The sequence below is a fragment of the Pocillopora damicornis genome, chromosome 1 (genome assembly GCF_964200805.1).
Source record: "Pocillopora damicornis chromosome 1, jaPocDami1.2, whole genome shotgun sequence".
In the NCBI taxonomy this organism is placed as follows: domain Eukaryota; kingdom Metazoa; phylum Cnidaria; class Anthozoa; order Scleractinia; family Pocilloporidae; genus Pocillopora; species Pocillopora damicornis.
This window is the reverse complement of record NC_142670.1, coordinates 4,890,718-4,914,622: the sequence shown is the minus strand read 5'-3', so window position 1 is coordinate 4,914,622 and position 23,905 is coordinate 4,890,718. Positions and strand designations below refer to the sequence as shown.

The 23,905-nt window shown below is 37.4% G+C and overlaps 2 protein-coding genes and 1 pseudogene across 4 annotated transcripts; 2 read left to right on the top strand and 1 right to left on the bottom strand.

Moving 5' to 3' along the window:
* Positions 1 to 14,596: 14,596 nt before the first annotated feature.
* Positions 14,597 to 19,123, top strand: LOC149051479 (uncharacterized). Of its 2 annotated transcripts, XM_089185704.1 has the most exons (5): positions 14,597 to 16,284; positions 16,673 to 16,743; positions 17,254 to 17,357; positions 17,622 to 17,731; positions 18,272 to 19,123. In XM_089185704.1, the coding sequence occupies exons 3-5, from the start codon at positions 17,351 to 17,353 to the stop codon at positions 18,635 to 18,637; spliced, it is 483 nt and encodes a 160-aa protein (XP_089041830.1). In that variant the 5' UTR covers positions 14,597 to 16,284; positions 16,673 to 16,743; positions 17,254 to 17,350; the 3' UTR covers positions 18,638 to 19,123. The 2 variants fall into 2 exon arrangements, with proteins under 2 accessions (XP_089041830.1, XP_089041828.1); XM_089185702.1 differs by having other exon boundaries at positions 14,597 to 16,743.
* Positions 19,124 to 19,621: 498 nt separating this feature from the next.
* LOC149051478 (uncharacterized) lies at positions 19,622 to 21,593 on the top strand (annotated as a pseudogene). Its single transcript, XR_016180360.1, has 2 exons — positions 19,622 to 19,871; positions 20,287 to 21,593. The product of XR_016180360.1 is annotated as an uncharacterized LOC149051478 (transcript).
* A 46-nt stretch (positions 21,594 to 21,639) lies between these two features.
* LOC149051477 (uncharacterized) lies at positions 21,640 to 23,624 on the bottom strand. Its single transcript, XM_089184314.1, has 2 exons — positions 23,279 to 23,624; positions 21,640 to 22,879 (listed from the first exon to the last, which is right to left on the bottom strand). The coding sequence occupies exons 1-2, from the start codon at positions 23,398 to 23,400 to the stop codon at positions 21,640 to 21,642; spliced, it is 1,362 nt and encodes a 453-aa protein (XP_089040440.1). The 5' UTR covers positions 23,401 to 23,624.
* Positions 23,625 to 23,905: the final 281 nt, after the last annotated feature.

The window sequence follows — 23,905 nt, the reverse complement described above, 5'->3', positions numbered from 1 at the left end:
AGAGCTGTTACGAAATAAATAAAGACGCATTGAAATACTAGATATTCTTATTTGCAGTTGTTCAAGAATTATGATACACACTCTAAATACGCACGGTAAATTGTTCTATTTCTTCTAAGTGTGCCCCTCCCTCCTTTCTCTTCCTCTTTATTTTACTTCTGACCCACCATGTCATCAGTATAAAATAGATATTTCACGTCAGTAATTCCCTTTCAGCTATTTTATGACTATATAAAGGAAAACCGTATCGACATACCTTCACTTGCCTGAGAAACCGAGATGAAAACAAATAAAGCAAAGAGCAAATCGACTGAGTGTTGGGACTCGCGCGACATCTTTCTCAGAATGAGCAGTGTATTTGCTTGCTATGAATTAAAACCTCCCAAAAGGCGCAATGACCAACATAGTTACCTGCAGAGACCTGTTCATTTCGTGAGGGCAAATCGAGTTACGAATTACTAAAAAAAACGATAACCAGCACGTCTCTAGTAATCGGGGATAGGGGGTTGGGGGGGGGGGGGGTTGGGGGGGTTGGGAAGGGTGGAAGCAATAAAGACATAAACGGCCTTATCAATTTAATTTTCAACCCCTAGTGGGATTAAGGGCACTTTAACTTATATATGTTAGTAAAAGTATATGTCATAAACACAACACGTCCTCCCTCTACTGTCACCGCCCCATCCCTAAAGAGTTAGAGTAACCCCTAACACTCTGTACCTCATTTGTTAAAGATTTGCGGTAATTGATCGATCTTTTGAAAGGGGCAGAGATGATTCGTAATGTTTCCATAATGCAAGAGTCTGTTAAAAAGTAAGGGGCAAGTTCTTAGGAATTTAAAGTGTTCCACTATAGATCTTTCGGGATTTGCATGTGCCTAACATAGAAAAAAAGAAGTTTAGGATTAATATTATTGTTTATGACACAGCTTGCTATTGTTGGTTCACAGGGCTGATTAGACCTTAGGGCTATTAAATCATTTAATTTACAAGCTTTGATTCAATCCAATTACGATGTGCTAAATACCTTCACTTCATTATCTAATTACATGCTCCCGTTTTCACAAATCTCCGGCCAGTTTTGATAAATTCAATTTCTTACCATTTTTTAGGGCCTCGGTTATTTTCTGTGTATGGTGGGTTTAAAGGAGTGTTTCAATGTTGCGTGCTTCCAAATCCGTTTTGACCCAGAATTCATTCGCCTTTCAGTATTTTAAGCTTTGCCTGAAGGAACGGTGAGGTCATGGTATGATTAGCTACTAGACTTCACTTTTTTTTCCTAAATTGTTTAACTAAGTAACAGTGAAGTCTTCGGTATTCGCCTATCAATTTTAATACATTCAGCTTCTCATCAAATTTACCTTTGATTGTGATTCTAATGGGAAAGCTAATTAACAAAGTAGTTTTAAGGGTGTTTGTGAGTTGCGTGCAGTAAAGTTATGTTTGTTATTAAAGCCTGTTTGCTTTCGTAAAACCCTATTAGCTGTTATGCATATTTTGGCACAAAGTCTAAATGTGGATCAATATCAGTAAAAATGTTTGTTATGGCCGTGTAGATAATCTTCATTTCTGACCTTTGGAAAAAAAACTGATAAAGAAGTGACACAAATAGAGATCAAAAACTGTTGCAAAGATTTTATTTTGTGGGAACATCGATATCGGTAAAATAACAACAGAAATAACATAAGTGGTTTGTGGAAGTTGAGACAAGTGGGCTGCCCGAGACTGTAAAGTTCATAGGGCTAGACAAGACAAGACAACTTTATTTTACCAGGGTAGCCCAGTCAGCTGCAAGGCTGGTATCCTTAGGGGCCCTGGGTTCAATAAAAATTACATATAAACATTTACAATAAGATTACAAGGTTAGGTAAAATTTGCTAAAATTTACAAAAGGGGAGAAAAAAAAAATCAGATAAAATGTCCTTTAAGAAGGCGTTTAAAAATTGCTAGAGAACTTGCCTCTTTGGTTCTGCTTGGCAGTGAGTTAAAAGCTAAACGCCCTGAATTTCTAAAAGTTCGCCCCCCAAGAACAAGATTTGTTTTATTTGGGTGAATATTTCTCCTCTGCCTAGTGTTGTAATTGTGTACATCATTGTTTACCTTAAAATAGTTTTTTTAAGTATATAGGAACGAAATTCCGTAAACATTTATATACTAAAATACATTTGTGTATTTTTCGCATTGTTTCTAAATCTGGCCAGTTTACAATATTTCGGGCTGTCCTTGTACTTTTCTGACAGGTGACGATTTTCGCGGCTCGATTTTGTAATCGTTGCAGACTAGTGATACTGCTCTCGGGTAGTTCACCTCAGGCTGTGTCTGCGTAACTAAAAATTGGTTCAATAATGCATTTGTATACCGCTTGTGCTGCTTGTAAAGTAAGAGTGGAGCGTATTCGTCTGAGGAGACCGAGTCGCTTGGATACTTTCTTGTGAACATCTTCAGCGTGTACTTTCCATTTCAGTTCCTCATCGAGGGTAACGCCCAAGTATGTGAATTTACTGACCATCTCGACATTGGTACCACTTATGGTGATGTAAAAGTTTGCGACGGCTTCCAGCCTTTGTCTCGTCCCGAAAAGAATTCCCTTTGTTTTCTCTTTGTTCAGAATCAGACGATTTATATCCATCCAAGTTACAACCCCCTCTAGGTCTTCTTGAAGGGCCTTCTTTATCTCCTTTGGGTTTGCACCCGAGCAATAGATGACTGTATCATCAGCATACATACTGATGTGCGTGTTTTTGAGACAGCTTGGCAGGTCATTGATGTATATAACGAAAAGTAGTGGTCCCAGCAGGGATCCCTGTGGAACACCATACTCAATGGGGAGGCTTGGTGACAAGTCCTGTCCAAATCGTACTCGTTGCGTACGAGATCCTAGGTAGTTCTGGAACCATGTGAGACTTTTCCCTCTGACACCATAGTGCTCTAACTTCTGTAACAAACAGTTTTGGTCAACTAGGTCGAAAGCCTTCTTTAAGTCAATGAAGACGGAGCCAGTCATTTGTTGATTATCCATGTGTTCCAAGATCTGATCAGTGAGATAAGTCACAGCAGTTTCGGTAGAATGTCCTTTTCGGAATCCAGATTGGTACGCTGACAGAACTTCGTTTGCTTCAAGAAATTTCACAAGCTGTACTTGGATTGCACGCTCCATAACCTTGGAGACTAGGGGCAACACGGATATAGGCCTATAGTTACTTTCTTCGGTTCTTTTACCGTTCTTGAATATAGGCGTAACTTTCGCTTCTTTAAGTTCAGGTGGAATTTCGCCAGTTGAAATAGTCAGATTAATAATATAAGTAATGGGTTTGGCTATCACAGAAGCTGCATCCTTTAAAAGTCTTGCAGACATTCCATCTAGACCAGTGGCTTTCTTTGATTTAAGTCTCTTCAGTTCATTACAGACAAACATTTCGTTCACTTCTTCCATAGAAAATTTGTTATTTACTCTTGGTGTTAGTGGCTTTATGTAAGTGCTTAGTTGAAGTCGTTCACACAGTTTTTCGGCGATGGAAGTTAAGTAGTGATTGAACTTTAATGCAGACAAACTGCCGGTTTTTGGCACACCGGCATTTTTCTTATTTGGCATGATTTCTTTCAGGATATCCCACATTGTTTTTGAGTCTTGGGTTTCTGTTAAGCGAGAAGAATAATAATCCGATTTTGCTTTCTTCATTTTCTTGCTAACGGTGTTTCGTAAGCGCTTGTATTTGCTCCAGTGCAGTTCTTGATTTGTTTTGATCGCTTTTTTATGATGGTAATCCCTTTCTGTCATGAATTCTTTTATACTTGATGTTAGCCATGGAACTGAAAACCCGCGAACTCTTCGCGTGGCAACAGGCGCATGTTTGTCAGCAACTGTCAAAAAAAGATCTTTGAAAACAATCCAAGCTTCATTTGACGTTGATTCCATTTCGAGAATATCCCATGGGATCTTATTCAAATCGTCGCTAAAGAATGCAGGATCATAATTTTTATAATTTCTGCTCTGAATAATTTTAGGCGGAGGGCGCTTGATGTTGTGGAGTTTTCTGACTCCGAAAATAGCACAGTGATCAGAGAAGCCGATTGGAATAACACCGCAGGTGTACAGTTCTGGTCTTGATGTTAGAAATAGGTCAATTAAAGTTCTAGTCTCCTCAGTGATTCGAGTGGGCTCGGTGATTGTTTGTTTCAGATGAAAAGATTTTGTTGTTTGCTGAAAATGCTTTGCCGCAGAAGTCGGGTTCAAATAATTCAGGTTGAAGTCTCCAATAAGAACAATTTCACCATCATTTGTCAGAACGTTGTTTAGAATTTCTTCGACCCGGCTAGTAAAAGCCGCTGGGTCAGCATCTGGTGTTTTGTAGATTGCTCCGCATAAAATCTTCTTCGATTTTGGCTGGCATACTTCAAACCAAATTGATTCAAAGTTGTCGTTCTGTGTTTCGATTGCACTTTCGTCAAGCTGACTGTAATTTAGTTGCTCTGCTATGTATACCGCAACGCCACCACAATTTTCGTCTCTGTCTTTTCGCATAACATTGTAGCCAGGAAGAGTTATTTCCGCGTCGGTGAACGAGTCATCAAGCCAAGTCTCGTTTATTGTCACGATGTGCGGTTTGTGCTCGTCGCAGAAAAGTCTGAGTTCGTCCATTTTATTGCGTAGGCTGCAAATGTTGAGATGAAATAAGCGAAGACCTTTCATCAAGGATGGCGAGGGCTGTGTTGGTCCAGGATTTAGTGAAACGTCATTAGACAGGAGAATTAGGTTTGCAGCTAGTGCCATATTCAATAATTTCATCGCATTGATAAGTTTGACACTTCCCGTTGTTTGCGAGCGAGCCTTCTTGCTGACTTGCTTATCGCCAAGTGGTTTCACTGCTTTGATGTTTACTGTGTTCACAGTCTTTGCTGCCGTCAGTTTAGATAATCTTTCATCTCTGGATCGTTTCTGTGGACATTCGGCCAGTTTACAGACTAGCAAACTAACCAAAAGATACACTACAATGGAGCAAACGGCGGAACATAAACGCAGAGCAGCCGCCATGACCGCCGGCTTGTTGTCCCTTGTTTGACACCCAACACAAAATCTTATTACCTGGGGGTAATCCTCTATAGTTGAGGAGAACGAGGGGAAACTCTCTAGATTTGCCTTTCAGGTGTAGTGAAGTGTTTTATCGAATACGAGTTGGAAATAAAGAACTTAAGCAAAACTACGCGGAAGCAACGCAGCATGAGTAGCAACGAATATCAAAATGAATTTCCTTTAGGTGTTGACAATAGACAAAAGTACTCATTCCAATCACGATTTGCTAAATACCTTTATTTCCTTACTTCATTACATGGTGCAGTTCTCACAAATCTCCGGCCATTTTTTATTAATTTAATTCTTTGTCGTTTAGGGCTTTGGTTATTTTCTGTAGTGTATGGCGAGTTTAAAGGAGTGTTTGCATGTTGCGTTTTTCCTAATCCTTTTCAATCCAAAATTCATTCGCCTTTCAGTATTTTTAGCTTTGCCCAGACGAATACCGAGGTCATGATATAATTAGCTACCAGAGTTCATTTATTAATCTTTTTCCTAAATTGTTTGATTATGTAACAGTGAAGTCTTCGGTATTCGAGTATAAATTTTAATATATTCAGCTCCTCATCGAGTTTACCTTCGATTGTGATTTTAATGCGAAAGCTAAGTAAGTGTTTGTGAGTTGCGAGTAGTAAAGTTATGTTTGTTATTAAAGTTTGTTTGCTTTCGTAAAATCCTATTAGCTGTTATGCATATTTTGGCATAGTGTAAGTCTAAATGTTTGTTATGCCCGCGTAGAAAATCATCATTTCTGACCTTAAAGAAAACAAATAGAAAAGATAAAGAAGTGACATTAATAGGGACCAAAAACTTTTACAAATATTTGAACTTCCTTTTAAATGTTGTTTTCGTTAGCAGGAACATTAATATAGGTAAAATAAAAGCAGAAAAAACAAAAAACACAATTAATTTGTGAATGTTGAGACAGGTGGGCTGTCGGAGACTTTAAAGTGCATAGGGTTTATTTTATCACCTTGGGAAAATCCTCTAATGTTTGGGGTAGTGAAATGGAAACGAGGGAAAAATCTTTTAATTTTGCCTTGAAGGTGTAGTGGAGTATTTTGCACGGCAGCAACGAAACGTAAGTAGCTCCGAATGTCAACATGAATTTGTTTTAGGTTTTGACAATGAACAAAAGTTTCAGCCTAAGAGTGTTATCTTGACATAACTGAATAAAGAGATTAAGAGCAGCCGTTTGGGAGAAGTGAATGTGATTTTCATCCGCTTTCAAAAGGGTGGAAACGAAGACTTAGCGCTTGAAATAAAAGCACTCCGTGGGGATTGAGACCACATTAATCTTAGCATGTTCCTTTACAGCGTTGGTTTGTTCTCTTTTATACGAAACACAATGTTGGCGCCCCCCCCCCCCCCCCTTTAAAAAAATGAGGCAAAGCCTAGGCTTTGTAATTTGGTTGGTACGGTCTCTTAAAACTGCTTTATAAGTTACTACACCAGCTTTATTTAAAACACTTTAAGTACAGGCTAAATTACGGAGTGTTTAGACTTTCCGCGGTATGCGCATATATGGGCCATCTAAGGACTAGGCGTAGCGTGTCTGAGGAATGAGGTTAAACCCCAATCAATTTTATTTCCTTCTCCTTTTGTTCATGTCATGGATTGTCAGTCTTATTATCACTCTTTTAAAAAATCTGGAAAAAAGACACATAAAGAAGCAAATGCTTTTCCACTTGAGAGAGTGATAGGGCAATTGCAATCATTTACTATACTGCGTATTTTGCCTTCGCTAAACATGAGCTGATGACGGCAATTAAAATAATCATTCAAGAAACACTAAGTGTTAGCATGACGAGCGTTTGGAATCTTAATTAAAAAACCAACCATACTGCCTCAGTGATTGTCAACATAGGACATTGATATAAATACCCTGACAGTTTTCAATTGAAAACAAAACAAATAATGTTAGAATCTTTCCTTCTTATCCCCTATTTTTTATTTCCGGGAAAACGTTTTGAATCCAGAATTTAAAATTACCGCTGTTTGCATTTTTTAACCGCGATACCACTCATGCGTCACCCTAGACTGCTAAATGAATTAGGTATATGTTACTACAGCATAGAGGAAATTTCACTGCATTAATTTTTAACGACGTAAAAAAATGTTTTATCCTATTTTGTAAATTGTGACGGCTTGCAATGTAGACAGGTGCGGGAGTGGAAAAATTAAATTGGGAGTAGCTTTCTAAAATACCCAGCGCTAAAAAAATAAACTAGATTAGGCACAGTTTCTAACCATATAATGAGCGTCGTGCCATAAATTTTCCAAAGCAAACTAAAATGGTGTTTTCGTTTGGCCGCCGATTTTTTTAAGAGGTGAGCGTACCAAATGGAAATCAATTGCTCCTTTCAAAGATTAGTTGGGGGATGCTGCTCCCAAGATAAGCGAAGTCGAGTTGCAGGAAAAGCTTCTCTTATAGTCCCTCTGTGTTTATGTGAGAAAGACATCTCAGCACACAAACAGGCTGTGGGCGTGAATGATGTTGAATCGGAAGTCGATCTCATTTTAGCACGGGCATCGACATTCATGTTGCCTTCCAATATTTCGGACATGACTATCTGCCCAGCCCATCGCTCCTCTTTGGGCATTGGGTGGCGAAGAGGCTCGCAACGGTGCTGTGTTCCATCCGAATTATCGAGGCATGCCAAGGAAGGTAAATCACGAAAGGGTGACCGTGGTATAAACAAAGCGCTTTCGAAGGCAATCCTTTGACGCACGGGAATATTCCTCCCTGTTGGGTCTGGTAAGTCTTTTTAATGTTGTTAATTTACAATTGGACGCTATGACAAACAGGACAAGAAGTTACTAGTAAAAACAAAATTGGCACATTTAAATTAGTACTACCACTGAAGCACACATTTAACCAGCCATTTAATTTTGTAGCGTGAGCTAGTTTAATCAACTTATTTTTTATCAGTGTGGTTTTTTTTTTTTTGTTAACTCCTTGTCGCCAAAAACTAATACACCTCTTTCCTTATCTCACCATGCGGCCTGGGACCGAGATATTTATTTTGGTCAGGGGCTCAGGGCCACTCACTACACCGCAAAACCGCTCTTAGGAAAGAGTGATGGATAGATTTAGGGGACGTTGTTGCGTTTTTGGTGCGAGGGGACGGGCAGGTGATTTGAAAAGCGAAAGGGAGGGTAGGATTAAAAAACTGTTTTAGTCTCTGTCAATAGACCATTTTACAGTTCTGTGATATTTAACCAGGCCTCTGTATGAAAGCGAGGTTTGTGTTGACCTTGACACGATAGAGATAAAAAACTGGTTAGCGTAACAATTAAAGGATTTGCATTTCAAAAGTAACAGGGTTTGTATCAAAACAAGGTCAGCTTGAGCCTCGCTTCCACCCAAAGGCTTGGTATCTAAGCACGCAACTGTAAAAGGGCCTATCCAAGTCCGAAAATCCCCCCAGGCATTCTCATTCTTATTCATTTTCGTTCGTTCGTTCGTTCGTTTATTCATTCTCATTCCCCTACCCCAGTGTGGGGCCTTTTCCAAAGACGATCAACCCGGATAATGAAGCATTGTCAAAAACAAGGTGATCTTTTCAGTCAACTCTCGTTACAACGAACACCCTCGGGACGTCGTTTAGTGTCCGTAATACAGTGGAACCCCGATATAACGATCATCGATATAGCGATATTCCCGGTATAACAATGAATATTCTATGTCCCTGCAAATGTTACAGTAAACTGTATGGGACAGAACCCCGATATAACGATCTTCGATATAACGATATTCCCGATATAACGATGAGAATGAGTACACAGTACACAGTCACAATTTAAGCAAAACATTGAATTTAATACAGTAACCGAGCATCTGTAAAGTTTCCGTCGACATTTTCTCTTTGACTCCTTTCACCCCGATATAACGATATGTTTGGTTATTTTTCAGCATTATCGTTATATCGGGTTTTCACTGTAGTGAGAGTCCGTAATGCTTGGAGTCATTTCCAGACAAACTTCTTTTGTCGGGGATCTGAATTTTGTCCGTAATAGCGAATGTCCGTAATAGCGAGGTGCCGCAAAGCGAGAGTTTACTGTAAATGGTTCTGCCCCGACACTGTACAAATATTTGCACTGTTGTTTCCGTGTGCAAACGAGAGATGAAGCAAAGAAGAACGCCGGGAAGCAAAAGAGTTGCAGTTTTAGATGTTAAAAAGCGACTGAAGCTGTTGCAGGCTCCAGTTGTTCTAATGAAGTTACATTTATTTGGGAATGATTATTTGTATGCGTGAGCTTGCCTCACCGTGGGGCATTTTCCACATTTTCAAAATCAAAAGACAAATGCCCCGGGGGATGAGCGGGCTTGGAATTGACTGAGCCATTAGTATTGTTAAATTAGTTTTACTTTACGAACAGTTCGATTATAATTTATCATTTTTTTGTGTGTGTAGGAATTTGTCGTGACTGCAGGACGGCCATTGTTCCGGATACCAAGATAACGGTTACAGAAGCCTGTAGCTCAAGCATACCTGGCATTGTAAAAGGAGTTGAAAATGTTTCTTGGTGAGCCACTTTAGTGACAGCACGTAGTAGTTTCAGTAGTTTTCACATGTATTTTCGCCGTGAAAGGGCATTATCAATTGCGATTTTAAGAAAATTTGTGATTAAACATGACCTGTTTTCTGATAGACACCCACTTGTGTAGACTTGCATAAACTTACTATGGGTTGTATCTTATTTGATCACGTTGAGATTTCAACGCAAGGAGTTATCCAGAAGTTTCGTTTGTTTGGCAAAACAATCTCCATCATTTATGAATAGCGCTATCAATATTAAATAATTACATTCAAGCCGATGCACGACATTGGAATTCAATTCATGTAAGTTCAGACTTCCTACTTGTGCTGGCCTCCATCTCGTTTTTTCTATTACTTCTACCGTGCCTGATGTTTCAGAATTTGAGCGGCAGTGTAGCCCAGTCAAATAAAGCATTTGGAATTAAACACGTTATGACTTTCTACCAAGTTACATACTTATGTTTTCTTATTTCTTTGAGAAAAACAGAAACGAAAAGTAATACTAACAGTAAACACCCGCATACAAGAACACGTGGATTGAGAACATCAGGCTAAAAATTGGGCAATTAAACACCATTTATAAACTGAAGAACAAATCCAGCCTGAAAAATAAACATGTTCTTTATGTTTAAAAAAGAAAAAGGATACCAGAAAAAGAAAGCTGGTCTAGAAAAACTAAGAAAATTCGTGTTTACTTATATCATTGATAGTATTTATTTACTTTTAATTTGAATTTTTTTTTTTAGTGCAAGTGATGATACATTGTATGCTAATTACACCTCTAGTGATGCATAATGTATACTATTTCTGAAGAATTTTAAGAACAATTTAATAACACTTTCAGGCTGATTTCCACGAAACACCCATTAAATAAAAACACGATCAGCCAGAAGCCCGAAATCAATGTTCTTATATTCAGGTGTTTACTGTACACGCGTGGTTACATTTGTAGGACGAGGGGGAGGATTACGCTGGTGTTCCTCACAGTACTCCCATAACACCGGGAGGAAGTTTCTACATAGGGCAGCTTCACCTCTCGCCGCCGCTTGCTGGCTGTTTCTCAATGCGTATTAATGTTATCATGTCGCAGGCTAGGAAACGAAATAGACTGCTAGCAATTAAAAATCCAGAAAAAAGTCTGAGCTGGGAGGCCCGGTACCCAAGCGCCATTGTCATAGAGCCTGGAAATAGAAGGCGATGGTCACAAATGATACGAAACATGCGGAAAAGGAAAACCACCAAAACTGCGAATTCTATGCAGCGTTGAGAAATTCCGTATCTTAATCCTTTATTTTTATTTTTTTTTTTTGCAGAAATAGTGTTTTTCCTAGATTTAAGGTAAAATTTCTTATTTATTACTTTACTAAACACCGGAGTGCAAGCTCAATTATCCACCAACGAAAATGCTGTTCATCGAGTGGTTTTGCCTTTTAAAGATCAAAAGTCAGCAGACGCAGTGAAAAGGCAATTATCAGATCTAAGCAAAAAAATAGATCACACTCTTCAACCTATTTTCAAGAGTCGCATATGTGAAGGCCTCGAGATCTGCGAGCCCAAACCACCTATAATTAGCCAACAATACGTTGTGTACAATTGTAAATTTGATTTGTGTGATGCAGAGTATGTCGGCTACACCAACCGAAAATTAGCCGAGTCCGTCGAGCTGCTTTGAAGATAGAAAAAAAGATGGCCCAATTAAAAAAAAATCTTAAACAATTTCACGCACTTTATTGCGAATTGATGGATGACTTTGCGGCACGCTAGCTTTTACACAATGGAATAAATTAATACAAAGAGAACTGTTGTTTGCCACTGGTTCAATTTTTCAGAAGTTGGATATTTGTCAAATAACTCCCCTGATTGCTGTTCTGAAAGTAATTGTACTGATCGAAATACCTCCTGCACTAAAAATCCGAATATTCTGTGGCTTAAATTCACAGGTGCATGTGTCTAAAAGCTCGTCAGTGCCCGATCATTACAGACCATTTGCCTTAAGCGACCCTAAGGATCCTGCATATCAGTCTGTCTGCGAGCATGACCACAATGACGCATGTGACCGCTGCGACCTTCTATCTGAGACTTTACTTCAAATTGAGGCAGTCCTGGCGGCGCAGACTGAAAATCTATCATCTGTGGAAAAGGAAGATCTTCCCTTCAGGGTGAAGCAAGCCAGGAAAGCCATCTGGGCTTGGAAGTCACACCTTCTTCGCTCTGTCAACCAAGATTCTGCTCAAGTGGAGCTTTTGGAGCAACTAGATGAAACTTCAGTGCTGCTGGTGCAAGATTGGGCCATGAAATATTTGCCCAGAAAGTACAGAGAGAGCCAGACCGACTGGTTTGGGAAACGTGGTATCCCCTGGCATGTGACACTGGACGAAAAAATGGATTTACTAGTGTTTGTCAAGGTGTGCAAATGTGGTGCAAATTTGGGGCTCTAAATTTGAACTGAATTTGCACCAGCTGTAAACTGAAGGTAAACTCAAGTATTTGTACCTGACAAAACTGCCTGCAAATGTGATGTAAATACTACATTTGCTTAACATTTACCTTACATTTGCTACCAAGGTAAACCTGGAGCTTTAACACATAGTTGTCAAGCATTTGCCTCCGGTGCAAAAGTGACATATTTACTATTAATGCAATTACAAGTAAACATTATGCAAAACAGTTTGTTTGCAGCATTTTTCAACCATATTTACTTGCAATAGAAATAAGTACCTTTGCACTTAATACACTCTAATTTGCTAATTGAGCAAAGCTGTTCATTTGCTATAAATTTGCTCTGATGTCAAACAAACAAAAATAAAACCCCTACTGAGTGGCCATTTGCCAGTTCCCTAAGGGTGGCTGATTAACTGGGTTTGACTGTATTCAGAATAAAATTTGATATAGATGAAATTGGAAGTAAATGAGATTGATCTATTTACCTTTGCTAGAAATCTGAGGGAAGTAACAATTCAGGCCACAGGCCTGTCAATCATCCACTTAGAGGCTGATGACAAGAGTCAGGCTGGCCTGCCCATATAATGTGATCTTAGAAAACAGTCAACTCAGCTCATGTAATCCACTCCTTATTAAAAAAAACTAATAGAACAAACAAAAGTGGCAGGCCTCTGCCTACCACAGATATAACATTTTATTGTCTTCATAAACACTGCAAACATGTATTGCATGTGGAAATTATTATTATTTTAGCTGTTATCACACAAAACTGACAAATTATTTTGATTGGGCTGAACAAATTGTCTACAATATAAATCATGTTTTATATAGATCATGTCTTCAAAAATCAAGTCACAATAATTCCTAAGAAACTCTCATATACAATTAAACTAAATAAATAACTTTACAAATCAAATACCTTGGTATATAATTAAAGAATGGGTAGAAGAAACACTTCTGTCACTTGAAAGCACTGAGTTACAAGATGTGCCATTTGATGACCCTTACAAATTTTCACCATTCAGATTCAGAAGCATACAGTTTCAACAGGATCACCTGAGAAAGAAATTTCTTGAAGAAAGTGATATAAGATCTAAATATTTATCATGCATGTCCTGATGTAACTGCAAAGTGTCTTCATCTGTGCTTTATAGGATAGCACCAAAATCTCAATTTATACTATAGATTTACTAAAAGTAAATGTAAATGCAATATCAAAACTGAGTGAACCAAGTTTTATCCAATTACCAATATCCGGATACCCAAGTAATAACTACTGACTCACTGAGTTTGGCCATTTGTTCACTGTTCTTATGTTAGACATGTATCTAGAATGTAGTATTGATATGAATATTGCAATCAACAATCCATCACTGAGGTGAAAAAAAAGCGTGTCAAAACAAGTTTTAGAAACTTTAGAGTGTTCTTTGCTTAAATGGTGGTTTCCTTACAACAAGGCAAATACTGGAGCATCTTGTGGTTTTCAGGAATATCATTTGTAAAATATTTAGTTGAGGTTTAGGCACTTATGCTTTAAATGTGTGGCAGAAATTTTCATAAAGCTCATTTGGTTTCTTTTTTGTTACTGTTCAGTGTAGCTTTCAAACATTTTTATCCGCTTTTCAATTTTTTTAGAACTTGTAGAAAGTAATTTAGAAAATATCAGAGAATGCCATCATAGTTATTGTTACAGTTAAAAATTTAAATGATAAAAATAATGTGGTATGATAGCATGCATAAATACTCAATTTGCTTTCTTACATACAGCTTGGAGTAAATATTGGAAAAAAATTAATATATGCATAAGTGAATCATCCAAGAATTTTCAAACAAACAATACTCTACTGTTAATGTGCTTAACAGTGTAGCAGTCAAATTTATGTATGACAGTTTTTATTACCAAATTGAAAAATGATATAAATAAAATATCTTAAAACGTTATTGGTAGCTATATGTCAGTACTCAAACCTACTTTAAAGATCAATGCTGTTTATATCAGAAGTTATAAGTCAAGTTATGTTTTTGTGGTCCAATTGAACAAAGACAAATAAACTATTTAAAAAGTAATTGACTGGTTAGTTCTAAAACCTAATATGTAGATCTATACTATTTATAACAGTGGTTCTAAATATTCTGTTAACCCCAGTAAGCTGAAGTTGACACTCCCTTATAAGCAAAGTTAGATGTTTCAGCAGCAAACTTATTCGGTACTGAGAATTTGATCATGTTTGCTATACAGAGCGAAGTTGGTCCATGCTTTTTTGGTCAAGAGTTTGCTCACATTTACCATACCAAGCAAACTGGGTCAAACTTTTGATTTTGTCAACATTTTATTATCTGAGCAAACTTATTCAATACTAACAATTTGATCATATTTGCCATACGGAGCAAACTTGCTCAATACCAAGAATTTGCCAGCAATTACCTGCTTATGCAAACCTCATCAATTCTACGAGTTTGATCATGTTTGCTGATCCAAATAAACACTCCAAAATTACGCTTTTGAGCACATTTACAGCGTTTTGTGAGCTTGCTGGTAATCATATCACTGGGTAAAATGCCAAATTTTAGTGTCATTTAAGTAAAATTAAACAACTATTAAACCCAAAGACAAATTTAAGCCATGTTTACTAAACTTAAACATGACTTAAAAATGTACCTTTGTTTAGGCGAGGTTTAAGCATTCTTAAATGCAAATTAAATCGACATTGAGATTTAAGCTATGTTTAAGTCATTTTAACCGTACTTAAATCCTTTGAAGGATTTAGGGTTACTTTAAACCACCTTAAATCTAACGTTAAACCTATTGGGGAGATTTAAGGTCTAGTTAAAGGAACCTTAAATACAACATTAAATTTATCATAATATTTATGCCGTGTTTAAGGACCTTAAAAACACATCAAATCTTTTGGTGTACACCAAGTCTACTTTATTGACATAATCTCTCACCAGAACCAGAAACCATACGAGAGCAGCCTCCAGCAACCTTCAATGAATTAATCATAGATTAATATTAATATTATGTATTTAGTAAAGCCACAATATTTCACGCTACTGATTTTATTGCTTTTTCAATTCTTTGGGTAATGAAACTGTGTTTGTTGATTGTGAACAAGAGACTTGATTTCTTGTGTTGGAAACTGTTTCACTAAAGGAAGGTGGTTGCACAGGGAATTTGACTAACCTGAGCAAATAAGGTACATTTCTTCAAAACCATATAATTTTAGTATATACCAAACCAGTGGACAGTGTTTTTTGCATGCTCTGATTGGCTACTCAAACTCAGGATAGTACATGCATGTGCTATCCACTTCCCAGCTTAAGCTGAAGTGTGAAAAACTTTTTTTTGCAGTGTTCTGAGATATAAATTTATAATTCTTTTATCTCACTGGTTTGGTATATACTTCACAGCTCATTAAATATCCACCACCACTAAGGGGAATAATATTTATTGTTAAATATATTAAAAACAACAACGACATGTGAATGTAGATTGATGTTAATAACTGGCTGGTAAAATAATGGCACGGCGTGGAATAGGGCAAACTGCCATGAGTTTTACATTGTCAAGAGTTAAATAAGCTCCAGCAAAAAGACTGTGTATCCTATAAACAGGCAAAAAGTAGCTTGATGCTCTAGGTTCAAAGTTATTTGCGTCCCACACACAAAGGGTATTAAAACTTCCCAAGCATTGGTTTTGCTGAACAAGGAAACCGGGGTTTCTGAGCATGAAGTAAACAGCTCTGAACTGCAAACGTCACCAGACATCTCTAACTGAACGTTGAAAAGCGCGCGTTTGTATCGAGGACGCGGTATGTCTCGTCCCCAGAGTGAGGCCGAGATCCTTATGCGCATGACAAATACCGTATGAACGCCAATCAAATGTCCAAAACTATAATCGCGGGATATTTGATCTTTCACTGTCGTTCGTTCACTCGGTCGAGTTTCGTTTCGTTGCGGGCACGTGTTTGGATTTTTCCTCGATAGGATGATGGCTGCAAACGATCCAGTTCAAGAGAGACAGCTTGTTCTTATGGAAAGAATGAGTAGAAGGATTGATTCGATTCTCGAAGGGCAAAAGAAACTAGAAGATACGAATGCAGTCCTTCGGCAAGAAAATGCAAAGCTGAAGAACCAACTTGCGAGTCTGGAAGGGCAGGCAAAGAAGAAAGGCAACAAACGTTCTAAAAGCTCTCGCAGAGAATCAAATGTTGTGATTCCAAATGACTTAAGGGTAAATATTCTTTAATTACTTTAAGGATATAAATTTTTTCAACTTTAGTACCGTTAAGTTGTGTTTGAGAGTTTCAGTTGCGGTGTATCAGAAGCATAAAACGTGTCTTCAAAGACACCGCCATTCCGCCATCACGCGTGTTCTGTGTTAACTTAAAGCACAATATGTGTAGATGTTGGTTCTAGTGCTTATCACAAAGTTGGAACATCCTTGTGCTGAATTCTTATGCCTATTTTGCAAGCATTTAGCAAAAATACTGTTTACCCAGTTTAAAATTCCACTGTGTACTGTTTACCCAAAAACCCTGCTGACCCTGATTAAAGAAATAAACAAGTTTGTGGTTTGAATTGACTTTTGACATATGATGTTCTTCCATATTATCTTCCAGAAACGGTTTCGGTTCATCTACAAAAAGATGGTAGAAAAAAAAGTGACACAAGGTTTCATCATTGATGAGGAGTATGTTATTTTTTTACCATACATAAGATGATGTATTTAAATAGCAAGGCACTAAGAGAGATGGCATGCAAGATATTAGAATTAAAACTTTACCACCAAGAACTAAATATCTCTCTGACCAGCTTCTTCTAAGGGACTGTTAGTTATCTGTTTTGAGGCCAGTGTTTAGAGTCTGGGGCCAGTGTAAAATATTCAAATTGGGAGTAGGAGGTGGTAAACTTTTAGAATCTGTTATTTCAACTATTATGTTGCTGATAGATTAATACATGCAAATTTTTGTTTTGAGAAATCTTTTCCCTCCAGGAACCAGAAATCCTAATGTCAGTTTGAAGGTGTAAAAAGCATGTAGCTTCTGCACTGTACCAGCAGTGATTAGAAAATTGTCCCTCTTGTATAACTGCTTTACTTGAATTATTATTTCCTTTTTTGGCTGAATAATAATAATAATATTATTATAACTGCCTCTGGCTATTGTTTAAAACAAAAATAACATTCTTATTTTTATTACAGTCCACAGTCAGAGAGAAACTAGAGTATTTTTACAAAAGTGAAAGAAGTACTGAAAAAAGAGCATGGAGGAGAAAGCTGCCTATGGACTGACTTACAAATGGAAGGTATTACATTACAGGAATCAAGTTTTAATGTTGTGTGCAAGTTAGAACAAGAAACATTTACCTTGTGCAAAATCAAACAAATTTTCTGAAATATGTTGGACAGAAAACTTAAAAACTAAGAGGGAAAACACAATATTACCATCATTAATTCTTTTAATTAATATATATCCATAAGCTGATGTTACATATACACATAGACTTGTCATTGTATTGTAATTTTAGGATATCATGCAGCGATAATAATTATTGTTTTTAACTCAACAGCTCAGTTTTATCGGTACTTCAAAACAACTAAAGAAAGAGAGCAGAGGATAAGAAAAGGGAAAAATGAAGAGCATAAAGAAAAGTGCAAAAGGAGCAGGCGTTTGCTAAATGTAAGGACTAGCTAAGTTGTCTTGCTTTTGCCATGCTAAACCTATATTCAAGAATAAATTTTCAAGATAGTGTGGCTGAAGCATGGCTTCTGAATCAAACGTTTCAATTCAGTTTGACAACAAGTGTTGTTTAATACTGTGGCAAATTTGTGCATGGCATTGTACCACAATACAATGTGGGATAATATACAGCAACAAAAAATGAAACAATGCCATGCACAAATTTGTCATACACTGTAAGTAGGACTGGTATGTTTACAACTGGTGTACAAATACATATTAATTAGGAAAGTCAACCTTGCTGGTAGTTAACCAAATAACATGGGTTTGCTTTAATTTAGTACTGTTTTGTAGCATGAATTTTTTTCTGGGAGTTCTATTTATTGCTGATTGTTATTTTCATATTTTATATCTTTTGTGGGATATCATTTTGAGTTAGAAAAGTATTTCTATTTGACAATAAATTATATGTTTCATAGATATAATTTGGTCTGGTTATTAACTAAATAATGACTAAATTGTTGCTTTTTGTTCCATTAGAAACTGGAAAGGCGTCAGTCATCCTATGAGATGCTACAAGCTTCTATGACACCAAAAGAAAAACAGTATTATAGTGAAATCCTTTACATTGATTATATGAGTAGCAAAGAATCAGATTATGAGGAGCAAGAAGATTTCATTACTGGTGAAAAAGAAAAGAAACTGGCAAGATATGTAACCAAGAAGCTATCATGGGAAAGAACAAGCTTGACAAATGCAAAAGCCAGGCTAGACAGAACCTACAAAAATAATTTGACCCCCCATGCCAGGGCAATGGCTAAGCCAAGGAGTGTTGGTGGCATGTCGGAGAGGCCTGCACCTGCTGGCCCACTTTGGGCTGTCAGGCAGATAAACAAAGAGTCGTGATTGAAAAAATACTTAACACTTTTTTTACTTTTTATTCATTTATTTATCATGTATTTAATGGCAAACTGAAGTAATTGTTTTGTTAGAACAAATTATTGTCATCTAGATCACAGGGATAGTTTCTTCCAAGTATTGTTAAATTTATTGACTTATGATGGGGAAAATTTGTTCCTGTCAAGCATAAATAAGCTAGGTATGTGTAACATTTTAACCCTTTAACTCCCAAGATCTGATTGGTAACTATCCTCTCTAGCTGCTACATATTTCCCTGTAACTTAGTTATGAGAATCTGGTGTGATATCAAGACAAAGACCTATACCTGATAAGTTTGAGAATTCTCATTATCTCTTTGCTGGATAAGTTCAAGATATTTTAGGGAGAAGTTACTTGTTAATCACTCCTGGGAGTTAAAGGGTTAATTACAAATAGGCAGTAGCTTTAAGAATGTGTACCAGTGAATTTAAAATAAAAGAAACTTGAAACATATATTGTTTAGTGTGATATGTGACCTGGTGGGTGGCAGTTTAGTAATGAAACAACAAAACAATAATATTTCACTGATTTCACAAATTTGATTCAAAACTAAAATAAGCAACAAATTTTGAGCAGATTAATTTGCATTAAATGGTACTTTGACAACATTAAATGTTTGAGCTCTGTTTACTTCAATTAAACAGTATTTAAACATACAGGAATGTTTTGGACACATTTAATGTGCACTTAAACCTGCATTAAGTTTTAGCCTTAAGATAGTATAAGCCAGGTTTAAGTCCAACTTAAATCTAGGTATAAGTGACTTAAACATCAACTTAAACTTATTAAACCTGAGTTTAAGACAGGATTAATCCATGTTTAAGGACACCTAAATATATCTTTTCTCCATGTGAAGGTTTAACTGCACGTGATGATTATGCGGCAGAAGGGCGTGATGAGCATGTGACAGAGCTAGATAACGTGACGTATATAATTAGAGCTCTCGTCAATAGAGTTCTAAAGCCGTTACGTCACGTTACCATGGGAGCAGAATTTTCTGTTCTAAACAAACGTGCTCAGAGCCAAAATGGCGTCGCTTTCAATCGCTGCACTGATATCTTTCTTCGCTGAAGAAAAGAAGTCAATCGAACGAGGAGAAAATCATTACAGATCTGAACACATTGAGTCATTTTCTTACCATCAGGGTATTTTACGCGGTGAGGTTCAAGCAAGTATGAAGAAAAAGGTCTATCGAGTCACGGTGAGTTTAGAGCCACCAATCGCATTAAGAAGCCTAAGGAATATTTTTAAATATCTTTTAAGTACCTTCTTGTTATCTACTCCCCAAATTTAGAAATATATATTTTCGATCTTGTCGATTTCCCTCATCAAAAAAGCCAGGCTGAGGCTTAAATCGTACAGATTATGATTCATATGAAATAGTGTTACCAAGACATTTATGAGTTCACCTTGTTTGAACTTTTATCTTAATTACCACTTAGATTTACCTGGATGACCACTTCAACATAAAATCCACGGAGTGTGAATGTCCAAAGGGAAAATTCAAATGCAGTCACGCGGCGGCTCTTTTTATAAATGGGATTCACAACTTAAGCCGCACAGATATTGAATGTCAGTGGAGGAAAAAGAAGTCTAATACCTCCCTGTCTTTACAGGCAGTCGAAGAACTGTTCCCTCTGCCAAAGAATTATGTGGCGATTACTCGATCTCCCAACACAGAAGATCGTCAGGCACTATATGGAAGCTTAAAGGCATATGGGAGGTTCACTGGTCTTTGCTGGCTCATGTGCCCAGAGCCTGCTCCCCAAGCCAAATTGCCTGTGCCAACAATTGAGGAAATCATCTACTCAGAGGAGTTTATCCAAACAAGAGGTACACAGCAACAATTGGACTGTTTGGTTTGGAAAGCCAAACTCACAGAAGCAGATATCCTGTTAGTCAGTCAGATAACTGTAGGCCAACGAGACAACCCAACCTAGCATCTTGCAAGGAGGGGACGGCTTACAGCAAGCAATTTTGGATCCGTTCTGCATGCCAAAAGAGTGACCCCTTCACTTCTCAAACGGCTCCGTGGAGAGTATGACATATCAAGAGTTAAGGCAGTACAATGGGGGGTAAACAACGAGGCAGAAGCGATTAAGGCATTTACCAATTTAACTGCAAAAACTGTACAGGAAACTGGGTTATGGCTGGATGGCTCTGGGATTCTTGGTGCTTCCCCAGATGGAATTGTGGATGAAGACTCTGTTTTGGAGGTCAAGTGTCCCTACACCGAAAGGAATATGACAATGGAAGAGGCAGTGAATATCTCCCCCAATTTCTGCTTGAAAAAAACTGAAAGTGGTCAGTATGCTTTAAAGGAAGAACATGTCTACTGGCATCAGGTCCAAGGGGAGATACATTTTGCTCAAAGGAAGCTTTGCTATTTTGTTGTGTGGACATCTAAAGATGTAGTTGTTTTGAAAATAGCAAAGGATGAAGGCTGGAGTGGAAACATTTCTAAGCTTACTCAGTTTTATTTTGAACACCTCTTCCCAAAGGTTGTAGAGGGACAATTATAGGTTTCCAGATCTATTACTGCATGTAATTATTTTTTAAGAAATAATAATTTTCAGGAATCATTAGGAGCCCTTTGGTGTTTAGTCTTCACTGATGGCATGTTGTTGTGGAATTTCTTGAGATAGGGAGGCTTTTCAGATGGAGGGTATTGGGAGCTCAGGTGTACTTTTAAGTTCACTCTAGTAACTTTAGGAACACAGATCTTCAAATCCCAACAGGGCTCTCCTGGTTTACTCAAACTAACTTTAGAAACAGTTACAGTTTTTGCACTTCATTGTTTCACAGTTGAGCTGTACTGCTCTGTTGTAGTGAACTGTTGTTGGGCTGAAATTATACATGCATCCATAAATTCAACAATGATAGCAGATTTACTTTTTGAATAAAACAAACAGATCAACATGTATTTTACAAAGTATTCAATTTTCCTTATATGAAAAATAATTAGTTCATTAATCAAATTCATATCCTTCACAGCCCTCTTTGATCAGTGGAAACTGCAGATTAACAAGTGAAGCACAGAGTTGAAATATTATATCTGCATGACAACGTAAATATGAGGGAATAAAAGATAAAATCTTGAAATCTTTGAGCCTAGCATTTGCCCTCTCAACATGAATTCTGCATTTTGCTATAACTTCTGTTGCCCTTGCTTCACTCTCAGTGAATGTACCATTGTTTAAAAAAGGTGGTATATTTACTGAAACACCATTTGGTACAAGATCCTGTATAACAAAACCTTTGTCAGCTAAGACCATATCTCCAGCAGTAAGGTGATTTAAAAATCCTGATTTCTGCACAATTGCTTTGTCAGATATTGACCCTGGATAAAGTTTGCTGACATAAGTAATAACACCATTTGGCGCTACACCCACAATAACCTTGAAGGAATGCATTCCCCTATAATTTGAATACGTAGCATTCTGCTGGCTCGTAAGCCCAGGTGTGGCAATCTCTATGTCTGTACAATCTATCACTACTCTACATGAACCAAACTGACTAAAAGATGATGGGGCACACAGCTTGTTCTTATCCCTAGATGGGATGGATGCCATGAGGTCAATAAATAGAATTGAGTGTAAGACATGAATGAAAGTTGTTACAATATTTGCTATTGTAGATACACTGCAATTGAATAACTGTGCAAGGTGAAGATTTGTGTAATTCTGTCTGACTTTCATTAATGTTATAAATATTTGTTCTTCAAAACTGATTGATTGCACTCTCCAGCCAGCAAAGTAATTGATGGATTGTTTAAACCTAGCTGCATAGTTGACAACAATTTGAAAAACTTCCTTTGTTGGCAGCCCAGTTTCCATCTTCAAAACCTCCTCACTCATTTTCGAAACTGTGTAATGTTTTTGCACATAGTAATTTTTTTCTCTTTGATCAATCATTTCCCTTTTTGCCTGCTCCAACTCTGCTTCCAGTATAACTTCTTTTCTTGTTGATTCAAGTCTCTCCACGCTGCCAGAGGTGCCTTGTTCAAGTTCTTCTTTCTTCCTTGCAGCTTCTATCATTTCTTGTAGGGTCTGTTGTGATTCGATTTTTTTCTTTTTTGGCTTTGCTTCTTCTGCTGGGAAAAGTTTGTCTTGGTTCCTCTTGAAAATCTCAGGACCATTACTTTTTTTTCCTTCTCTGAAATGGCAACTACAGACTCTGGAATGTTTTCCTGGCTCTCTGTCTTCTCTCCTATAGCAAAAAGGATAATTTCAGCTTTATAATTCTTTCTGATTACTGTGCTATTAGCGGAGGATTTTTATCTTGCAGATTCTATCTTATAAAAATTTCTAATTAAGAAGACAGTTCTCTATCTGCCTGTTTTAACACTGCAGGGTGACCATTAAGTATCAACAACCACACCAAAAGCTCTCACAACTGATTTCCGTCATTGAGTCAAATGTTGGCTCGTGGCTTCTAGGGAACCGATTTTGAAGTTGGAGTACAAGAAAAAGGAGTCTAAAAATCAGTAAGATTTATATAAGCTTAATCAGTTTCATAACAAAGATGGCGACTCCACAACCGCAATAAATTGCGTAAGCATACTTTTCTCCTGGACAGAAAAAGTATTGAAATAAAACTCTTACTAACCTCAGTAGGTGAATCCATCTTCTATATTCCTTCAGCTTTTTTTCCTTGCTAGGGAATCCGAAGAAGCTACACGTGTGACTTTCCGAGTGATGGTTGCAATCAGGCGCAAAGCAGTGCACCATTTTAATCGTTTCGATCGCCTTCGTTTCTCAGTTTTAGATTTCTATGACCTACAGCGTTAATAACAATGTAACTGAACCTTATTCTAAGCTTCTTTGAACCGTTCCAAGCGATGATTACACACTTGACCTCAGCAACGCATAGGTTATCAGTAGGACGCGCTCGATTGTTTAGAACAGAAATTTTAGCCCCATGGCAACGTGACGTCACACTTTAGGACTCTATATCAAAATCAGCAAATATCTCTTTGTAAGTTTGTAACAAAGCTCGAGGTTGAAAAAAAATTACACAATCCCTACGTTTCTTTTGATATGGTAACATTCGCGATATACAGTAATAATAACGGTAATATGGTTCAGTTTCCAAAACGTGACATCTCCACCGCACGCTGTAAATGTACCATTTATATCTTCACATATTAAGGTATCAATATCGTCATTACAACCGGATTTATCAACATGACAGTTTTACCTTCCATGCGGGCTGTTTTTTTTTTTTTTTTCAATT